Below are 10,269 nucleotides of genomic sequence, written 5' to 3'. Positions count from 1 at the left end.
GTCTTTAGTTTAAGATCTATTTAATAAGTTAAGATACATAATTTGTGTGTCCTTTAGCTAGTAATTTTTTATCCCAGAACAAACTATAGATGAATATTGATTGTTATAGTTGATTTTGAGATATAGAATTTTGGAGGCACCGGCTGTGGAGACGTCTGCCTTCTTTCCTATATAATGAGACTGAATGACACTCAGCTGGTGGTGCTCAAAGCACCCAAAATACATTTGGAAAGATTAAGAACTACCTCTTTGCAAAACTCAAGACCAGACATCTTGGGATAATTCACAGACGTTGTTGTGGGCAGTCTGATGTAGAAACTACTTTCTTGTTGCAGTACAATTTACAGGAACTACTTTAGAATTTACCTTAATTTCGATGTCTCTATTACAAAAAAGTAGTATATACATGAAACTGCTCACAACAAGGTCTCTGGGTTATTTTGAGTAGCTGAGTCATGATTTTTGTAAAGAGGCTCTGGTTTTGAATATTTCTGATGTATTTTTCTGGTGTGTTGAGCACACAGCTGATACCTCCATAAATATACAACTCATAGCAAAGATACCTAGTTGGATAAATAGTACCACAGAGCAGAGAAGAAATATATATATATATTTTTGATTTGGGAGTGAACTATCCCGTTAAACACTGAGACTAAGTGACCTGAAAATGTGTAAAGAAAATGTGCATCTCTTCTTTAAACTGTTGTATTTCATTTTCCCTCACGGTGTCACTATAGACCAGCAAAGAAGTCAGATATTCAGTCTGTTCTTCACACCACCCATTAATGGGCTCGACCATCTCTCTCTTTTATACAGCCTTCAAAACCGACGACAAATGCTTGGACAGCACACATACTGATCGAATAACGCATTTTTGATTCTCGAAACTAGCTTGTTTTAATTTCTGTAGTACTCTGTGAGGATGATGCATAAACGGAGTGTCTTTCAAAGCCCTGGCTTTGTATTTTTCTTTGTTGTGGTGCAGTACGCACACGGAGACCTGACCTATTCTGTACAGGAGGAGCTCAAGCGCGGATCTGTTATTGGAAATATCGCCAAGGATCTCGGGCTCGAGGTGGGCAGACTGTCTGCTCGAAAAGCTCGTGTTGATATGGAAGGAAACGACAGACAATATTGCGGGATTAACCTTCGAAGCGGGGATTTGTTGGTTGCGGAAAGAATCGACAGAGAGGAGCATTGTGGAGAAAAGCCTTCGTGTGTTCTTAAATTCGATTTGCTATTAGAGAATCCTTTGGAGTTACACCGGTTGTCCCTGCAGGTTCAGGATATAAACGACAATGCACCAATTTTCCTGAAGGATGTTATTAAGCTTGACATCAGAGAATCCGCTGTCAAAGGATCTAGGTATCGCATTAATGCAGCACAAGATGCAGATATAGGAAAGAACGCCGTTCAAAGCTACATTTTACAACAAAATCCCTACTTTGTGTTCAGTATTCAAACGACAAGTGCTGGCAGTAAATATGGTGAGTTGGTTTTAGATAAAGAGTTAGACCGAGAGGAGCAACAGGAAATGAAATTATTGCTTACAGCTGTGGATGGTGGTTCTCCTCAGAGATCCGGGACTGTAATCATACACGTCATCGTCCTTGATGCTAATGATAACGCCCCAGTCTTTACTGAGGCCGTGTATACAGCCACATTACCTGAAAACTCACCCATTAATACCCCAGTTATCAGTGTAAGTGCATCAGATGCAGACGAAGGTGTCAATGGAGATGTTACATATGAATTTAGTCGGTTCTCTGATAAATCACGAAACCTGTTTTCACTAGATGAGAAAACTGGAGAAATCAGTGTGACTGGTAGCATAGATTATGAAGAGGGAGCCAGATATGAAGTGTTTGTGGAAGCCAAAGATGGTTATGGTCTCTCTTCAGAAGCAAAAGTCATTATTGATATAACTGATGTGAATGACAATGCTCCGGTGGTATATCTAAAATCACTGACCAATCCCATTCCTGAGAACGTGTCACCTGGTACAGAGGTGGGCATCATTAACGTGCAGGACAGAGACTCTGAGAATAACCGACAGGTCCGCTGCTCTATTCAGCAAGGCGTCCCTTTTAAGTTGGTTCCTTCTATTAAAAACTATTATTCTCTGGTGACCACAGGACAACTGGACCGTGAAGTAGTTTCTGATTACAACATTACAATCACTGCCACTGACGAGGGCTCTCCACCTCTGTCCTCCTCTAAAACAGTTCAGTTATCTGTAGCAGACATCAACGACAACCCGCCTGTGTTTGAGGAACAGTCGTACAGCGCATATGTGAGTGAAAATAACAAACCTGGCTCCACTTTATGTTCCGTTACTGCTCGAGACCCCGACTGGAGACAAAACGGTACAGTGATTTATTCTCTGTTAGGCGGTGAGGTGAACGGTGCCCCGGTGTCCTCCTATCTGTCTGTTAACGGAGACACGGGGGTGATCCACGCTGTGAGGTCGTTTGATTATGAACAGTTCAGGAGTTTTAAAGTCCAGGTGATGGCCAGAGACAACGGTTCTCCTCCGCTCAGCAGCAACGTGACCGTCAGTGTCTTCATATCTGATGTGAATGACAACTCTCCTCAGATACTGTACCCCGCCCCGGAGGGCAACTCCTTCATGACCGAGCTGGTCCCCAAAGCTGCACACGGAGGCTCTCTGGTGTCCAAAGTGATAGCGGTGGACGCGGACTCCGGCCAGAACGCCTGGCTGTCTTATCATATAGTGAAGTCAACAGATCCGGGACTTTTCAGTATTGGTGTCCACAGCGGAGAGATCAGAACACAGCGGGACATTTCTGAATCTGACAGCATGAAACAGAACCTTATTGTGTCAGTGAAAGATAACGGACAGCCGTCTCTCTCTGCCACCTGTTCCATGTATTTACTTATTTCTGATAACTTGGCTGAGGTGCCAGAACTGAAGGATATTTCTTATGATGAGAAGAATTCCAAACTGACCTCTTATCTGATCATCGCTCTGGTGTCTGTGTCCACGTTTTTTCTCACCTTCATTATCATCATCGTGGGTGTGAGGTTTTGTCGCAGGAGAAAGCCCAGACTGTTGTTTGATGGAGCAGTTGCCATCCCCAGCGCTTATCTCCCTCCTAATTACGCAGATGTTGACGGCACAGGAACTTTACGCAGCGCTTACAATTATGACGCCTACCTGACAACAGGTTCTAGAACCAGTGACTTTAAGTTTGTGACTTCTTACAATGACAACACACTGCCTGCTGACCAGACTCTGAGGAAAAGTCCATCAGACTTTGCTGATGTATTTGGAGATTGTGATGCATCTCCTGAGGTAGGAAAACATTTCATATCACTGAACTTATGTTCAACGTCATAAGGACATCATTCTTGTGTTTTCCTTCCACTCTGTTCAATTATATTTCTCTGTTTTGTGGTGGTGGTTAAACCCAACTTTAATAGGTACTGCGGTTGTTCAGATTTTATCCTGGTTCTGACAGCGTTAAGATTCAGCTTTCCTCGATACCGTCGTCGTTGAGCTAATCCTATATTTAGTGTTAGAGTTTAATATCACAAACTTTACAGCTGTTGTCCTTTCAAAATGAATCTCGGCACACAGACAGACACTATGCGCACATAGTCTCGTTTGATATGTATGTCCTTTCAAATCTAAAGAAGGTTTGAAATGTGTTTTGGCCTCCCTTCGAAGTTTATTTGACTAATGTGGTTGTATGTTTACTCCTTTTTTGTGTCCCAGTGAAGAAAAAAGTTTCTAATTACGCTGTTTTTGACTCTGTCCTTGGTGCTGAAATCCACTGACCTGCTGGAGCATTTTTAGAGATAGTTCACTTTTATGTTATATGCTTTTGAAATTTCCTCTTTTGTTGAATTTAGCTTAAGTAAATTTGCTGTATTATATCTTTTGCTTAAACAGGTGGATTTTATCTCGTTTTGATGTTTTAATGTCAATGATTAATCACTTTAATATGTTGTCATTCTGAGTGCCATCTTTGGATTAATACTTATTAGAAGTCCATCAGTATCGGAAAATAGGACATTGTATCAGAGTAGAATGCCTCATCTGAAATTGGAGCCTTTGTTTTCATCCTGTTTTGCTGGGAGTTTTTCTTTCCAACAGTAGTTTTAAATATGAACAACTATTCACACTTGCATTTGTGAAAAATTGATCCTTGCTTATAGTAACATGGTGTGTAGCCTTTCACCGGTTGTGTGAAATAATCGCACATCCTACTCAAGTTTTATATATATATATATATATATGTTAAGCTATTTTTTTTTTTTTTTTGGTAGAAATCATGTATTGCTCAGTTTTAAATAAAACTATTATCAACACTATATAAGACGAAATTACTGCATTTCAATGTACATCAAATGCCAGTGCTCACAGTCAAGACTTGGCAAGGCAGCTTGCAAAAAGTTTGTATTTGATAGTTTTCTTCTGGTATGACTTAAGAAATTAAATATAAGCCTCTTCCCTAGAACATTGCAACAAACGTTGATGACTGTCAACCTCTTGTAAAGTTTGGCAGATTTCATTCCAGAATTATATCTGAAACAATAGCAGACACCATGTTTAAAATGTATTGCTAAAAATCATTTAAGTCACTCATTTTCTGAGGTGTAAATTTCTTTCTTTCTTATTTCTCACCACAATATTAAAGTTAACAAATACCTGTGTGACATTTTTGATCCTCGAAGTCGTTAAAATTCATGACTGAGATGTCTTTGAAGATAGCCCGTTATGTCAACGAATAAAACCATGTATGCTATGTTTTTAAAAACACAGATGTTCAATTTGCAGTTATTAACAGTTAAATCATGGTCAATAAATTCAACTTTTTCAGGGAAATTACCTAACTTATTTCCACTTTTTTTCAAATTGCAAACTTACAAAATTAAGAGTATTTTTCCATTATATGTGAGCAAAAGAGTGTATATAAGTCAATGAAAATATATTTTGTTTTACTTTTTACTTCTTGACAGCTTAACCCAGTAAGTGACGAATGTGAAGAGAGTGCAGATAAACGAAAAATAACACCGTCATTGCATCAATACAGGGTATAAGATACGAACGTTGGTTCTCATGATTTGAGATAAAGAGTGACACTAAAGAAATAAATCTAAAACGAAATTGCTCTCTTTTTGTCCTCAGGTATATTTTTTCTATCTGGTGATTTGAAATGCGAGCCCTTCCCCAGACACAGAAACAACGATTTCATGATTGTGACGCTTTTGTCTACACAACTCGTGCAATGATATGATGTGTCTTCTCAATACTTAATAACCCTAATTATAGTAAAGCATGGTTTCGTTATTTTGTAATATTTGGGATCACTGAACTGGTTTAACTTTTGAAAACGCAAAGTAAAATTAAATCCTTCATGGAACTGCCATACCCAAACAAATACTCATGGTGTCAGTGTGCACCAATAAACGAGAAGGCTCAGTCATTCTCCACCTTCTGTCTCAACGAATTTACAGCCTGACTCTGCTGTTGTATCGCAGTTGATAAAACCGCTTGGTGTTGAGCTGCAATGTGACATTTTCTGTTTATTGGAAGACATCACTAGTGCATCCTTGACATTTTTGGACTTGCTTGTAGGTTTTTTTGCCTGTGGTCTTTCTGGCAGTAACAATGGGATACAGCAGGATTGCGCTGCTCTGCGGCCTTGCTTTTATTTTCCGTGTCCTCCACCCCGTAAACGCAGACGTGAGCTACTCTATCCCGGAGGAGATGAAACGTGGATCTGTAATTGGAAATATCGCTAGAGATCTGGGACTGGATTTGGGCAGACTGTCTGCTCGCAAGGCCCGTATCGATACTGAGGATGATAGTGTTAAGTACTGTGGCATAAATTTAAACACCGGAGACTTGATTGTACAAGAAAGGATCGACAGAGAAGGGCTTTGTGCCAAAAAGGCATCATGTGTTCTAAAACAGGAACTCGTACTGGAAAATCCACTTGAACTGCACCGAATTAGTATTCGCGTTCAAGATATTAATGATAATTCACCACAGTTTAAAGAGGAGTCACTTAAGATTGAAATTCGGGAATCAGCACACAAGGGTGAACGGTTTCTTCTTGGAGAGGCGCACGATGGAGACATCGGAGAAAATACCGTCCAGGGCTACTCACTTCAACAGAATGATCATTTCAAATTAAATGTAAACACAAAAGCAGGCGGGCGGAAACACTGCGAATTAGTCTTAGACAAAGAATTAGACAGAGAGGACAAAAAAGAGATCATGTTATTACTCACCGCATTCGATGGTGGTTCTCCTCAGAGATCAGGCACTGTAGTCATACACGTCACTGTACTGGATGCTAATGATAATGTACCAGTGTTTAGCCAGAACGTCTATAAAGCCAGTCTGCCTGAAAATTCTCCTCTGGATACGTTGGTGATCACAGTGAGTGCAAGTGATGCAGATGAGGGTTTAAATAGTGAAATTACCTATGCATTTGATCATGTTTCAGATGAAAATAACGACGTGTTTTCTTTACACTCTAAAACAGGAGAGGTGAGAGTAGCTGGCGCTATTGATTATGAGAAAGTGTCATCATATGAAATGCAGATCAGTGCAAAGGATGGTCTGGGATTGGTTTCATACGCAACTTTAATTATTGAGATTACTGACATAAATGACAACGCTCCAGTCATACACCTGAAATCACTGACTACTCCCATACCTGAGAACGTGTCACCTGGTACAGAGGTGGGCATCATTAACGTGCAGGACAGAGACTCTGAGAATAACCGACAGGTCCGCTGCTCCATTCAACAAAACGTCCCTTTTAAGTTGGTTCCTTCTATTAAAAACTATTATTCTCTGGTGACCACAGGACAACTAGACCGTGAAGTAGTGTCTGATTACAACATTACAATCACTGCCACTGACGAGGGCTCTCCACCTCTGTCCTCCTCTAAAACAGTTCAGTTATCTGTAGCAGACATCAACGACAACCCGCCTGTGTTTGAGGAACAGTCGTACAGCGCATATGTGAGTGAAAATAACAAACCTGGCTCCACTTTATGTTCCGTTACTGCTCGAGACCCCGACTGGAGACAAAACGGTACAGTGATTTATTCTCTGTTAGGCGGTGAGGTGAACGGTGCCCCGGTGTCCTCCTATCTGTCTGTTAACGGAGACACGGGGGTGATCCACGCTGTGAGGTCGTTTGATTATGAACAGTTCAGGAGTTTTAAAGTCCAGGTGATGGCCAGAGACAACGGTTCTCCTCCGCTCAGCAGCAACGTGACCGTCAGTGTCTTCATATCTGATGTGAATGACAACTCTCCTCAGATACTGTACCCCGCCCCGGAGGGCAACTCCTTCATGACCGAGCTGGTCCCCAAAGCTGCACACGGAGGCTCTCTGGTGTCCAAAGTGATAGCGGTGGACGCGGACTCCGGCCAGAACGCCTGGCTGTCCTATCATATAGTGAAATCCAATGATCCGGGTCTTTTCAGTATTGGTGTCCACAGCGGAGAGATCAGGACACAGCGGGACATTTCTGAATCTGACAGCATGAAACAGAACCTTATTGTGTCAGTGAAAGATAACGGACAGCCGTCTCTCTCTGCCACCTGCTCCATGTATTTACTTATTTCTGATAACTTGGCTGAGGTGCCAGAACTGAAGGATATTTCTTATGATGAGAAGAATTCCAAACTGACCTCTTATCTGATCATCGCTCTGGTGTCTGTGTCCACGTTTTTCCTGACCTTCATTATCATCATCGTGGGTGTGAGGTTTTGTCGCAGGAGAAAGCCCAGACTGTTGTTTGATGGAGCAGTTGCCATCCCCAGCGCTTATCTCCCTCCTAATTACGCAGATGTTGACGGCACAGGAACTTTACGCAGCGCTTACAATTATGACGCCTACCTGACAACAGGTTCTAGAACCAGTGACTTTAAGTTTGTGACTTCTTACAATGACAACACACTGCCTGCTGACCAGACTCTGAGGAAAAGTCCAACAGACTTTGCTGATGTGTTTGGAGATAGTGATGCATCTCCTGAGGTAGGAACACGTCATATCACTGTACTCCTGTTTAACATCTGGAGGAAGTCATTCTTTTATTTTCTTCCGACTCTTAGTTGCTGTGACTAATTTGTGGTTGTGATTAAATACAAGATTTTTCTTCTTCCTCGTTGTTCAGATTTCACGGTGGTTCTTAAAGAGTTTAGACTTCAGTCTCTGTCGATGCAGTCATTGATCTAATTTTCTGTCAAATTTCACCGTTTTCATATCAGTGCCACAGTTCACCTTCCTCTAACTGATACTCAGCATACCGTCAAGACACACAACCATGAACAGTGCGCACTCTTGCTTTATATGTATGTCATTTCATCTTTTGGGAAGGTTTGAAACGTTTTTAGACACCCTTTACATATGTTTGTATGTTTGCTCCCTGTTCATGTTCATGTGCAGAAACGATTTTTATAACGTCCTATGTGTCTCTGTCCTTGGTGCTGAACTCCATTTGATCTGCTGAAGATTTTTTGTGATAGTTTTACTAAGTTGTTTTAACTGTTGCCATTATCCTCTTCACTGAAATTCATCTTTCTAAATTTGCTTTATTATATATTCTGTCTTGGGTGATTTAATGTGAATAAGTAACTGTTCTATTCTGGTGTCATTGTGTGTGCCATGTTTGGATCGATGCTCATTAGACGTTCATCAGTATTAACAGATAAAAGGACATTTGATTAGAGTAGGATGACGAATCTGAAAATAGATCCTTGTCTTGCTTTTTAAGGCAACTCTTTATATGACAACATATTAACGCTTGCATTTATGAACTATACAGACCTGCTTATAGAAACATAACATGCAGTCTTTGACGAATGGGTGAAAAATAGTCCATGCCACTCAGGTGTTTTCAAAGTAATGTTTTTGTTTCATAGAAATCATATATTCCGGTTTAGTATTAAGTTAAACTGTTATCAACACTATCGAGCACAAAAGTAGTGCAAGTGAATGTACATCAAATACGTAGTAGTCAAGATTTGACAGGGCAGCTTGCACAGAATTTGTCTGTGATACTTTTCTACTGGTATAACTTGGGAAATTAAATATAAGAATTTTCTCTTTAACTTTGAAACCACTGTTGATGACTTTCGAGCTCTTTTAACGTTTGGAAAACCTCATACATAAATTATATATCGCAGAGCAGACACCATGTTTAAAATGTATTGCTAAAATCAGTCACTTACTTATGTTTAGGGTTGAAAGTTAATTTTCTTCCTCACCCATTATGTGATTCAAGTTTCCAAATACCTGTGTAAGTTGTGTGATTCTCTCTTTCTCCTTCATTCAAATTCAAGACTGAGTTACCGTTGAAGGAAACCCGTTGTGTCAACGAATTAAAACTACTTATGGTGTGTTTTAGAAAAAACAGATATTCAGTTTGGAGTTTTAAACAGTTAACTCATGTTCAATAAATTCAGCCTTTTTTGTAAAATTGATCTTACTTATCAACACTTGTTTCCAAATTGCAAAATCACGAATTTTTGAGTATTTTGCCATTGCATGTGAGCAAAATTAATGTATACAAGTAAATGAAAATATTGTTGAGTTTTAGTCTTTTACTTTCTGACAGCTTAACCCAGTAAGTAATGAGTATGAAGAGAATGCAGAAAGATGAAAAATAGGACAGTCATTTTAACATTAAGAAACATACGATTTTTCGACGTTGGTTCTCATGTTTCCAGATGAAATGAAGCTTTAACAAAATACTTTTGCACCGAAAGTGCTCTACTTTTGTCTTCGGACATTGTATAATTTGTGTTTTCTAACTGTTTATTTGAAATGCGATCCCTTCCTGATATAACGATGTTATGTTCGTGTTGCTTTTGATTATGACTTGCCGTGCGGTGGTATTATATACCTTCTCATTAGTTATTATTCCTAATACAGTGAAGCAATGTTTTTGTTTTCTTTTTAACCATATATCAGTCACTGAACTTGTCTAATTTTTAAATATACAAAGTAAAATAAAATCTTACAGTAACATCCTACATGACCTTGCTGTACCTAAACAAATACTCATGGTGTCAGTGTGCACCAATAAACGAGAAGGCTCAGTCATTCTCCACCTTCCGTCTCAACGAATTTACAGCCTGACTCTGCTTTTGTCATAAACCTCTTGACGTTGGACTGCAATGTGACATTTTTGATTACTGGAAAATATAACTAATGCATCGTTGATATATTCTTGCCTGCTTACTAGTCATTTTTCATCTGCATGTGGTCTTTCT

General features: G+C 39.8%; 3 protein-coding genes across 4 annotated transcripts in view; all 3 read left to right on the top strand.

Moving 5' to 3' along the window:
- Positions 1 to 10,269, top strand: part of LOC146326785 (protocadherin gamma-C5-like) — a 233,111-nt gene that overhangs the window by 4,414 nt on the left and 218,428 nt on the right. The gene's annotated exons all lie outside the window — the stretch shown is intronic.
- On the top strand, positions 786 to 3,361 carry LOC146326816 (protocadherin beta-15-like). The gene has a single exon (XM_084719662.1). The coding sequence runs from the start codon at positions 923 to 925 to the stop codon at positions 3,359 to 3,361; it is 2,439 nt and encodes an 812-aa protein (XP_084575788.1). The 5' UTR covers positions 786 to 922.
- On the top strand, positions 5,639 to 10,135 carry LOC146326815 (protocadherin beta-15-like). Its single transcript, XM_084719659.1, has 2 exons — positions 5,639 to 8,029; positions 10,070 to 10,135. Exons 1-2 carry the CDS (start codon positions 5,639 to 5,641, stop codon positions 10,133 to 10,135), a joined length of 2,457 nt encoding a protein of 818 aa, XP_084575785.1.

The sequence above is a fragment of the Lutjanus erythropterus genome, chromosome 5, assembly GCF_056507025.1.
Source record: "Lutjanus erythropterus isolate fLutEry1 chromosome 5, fLutEry1.hap2, whole genome shotgun sequence".
Taxonomy (NCBI): domain Eukaryota; kingdom Metazoa; phylum Chordata; class Actinopteri; order Lutjaniformes; family Lutjanidae; genus Lutjanus; species Lutjanus erythropterus.
The sequence above is the reverse complement of the archived record's forward strand: the minus strand, read 5'-3'. Positions and strand labels throughout refer to the sequence as shown.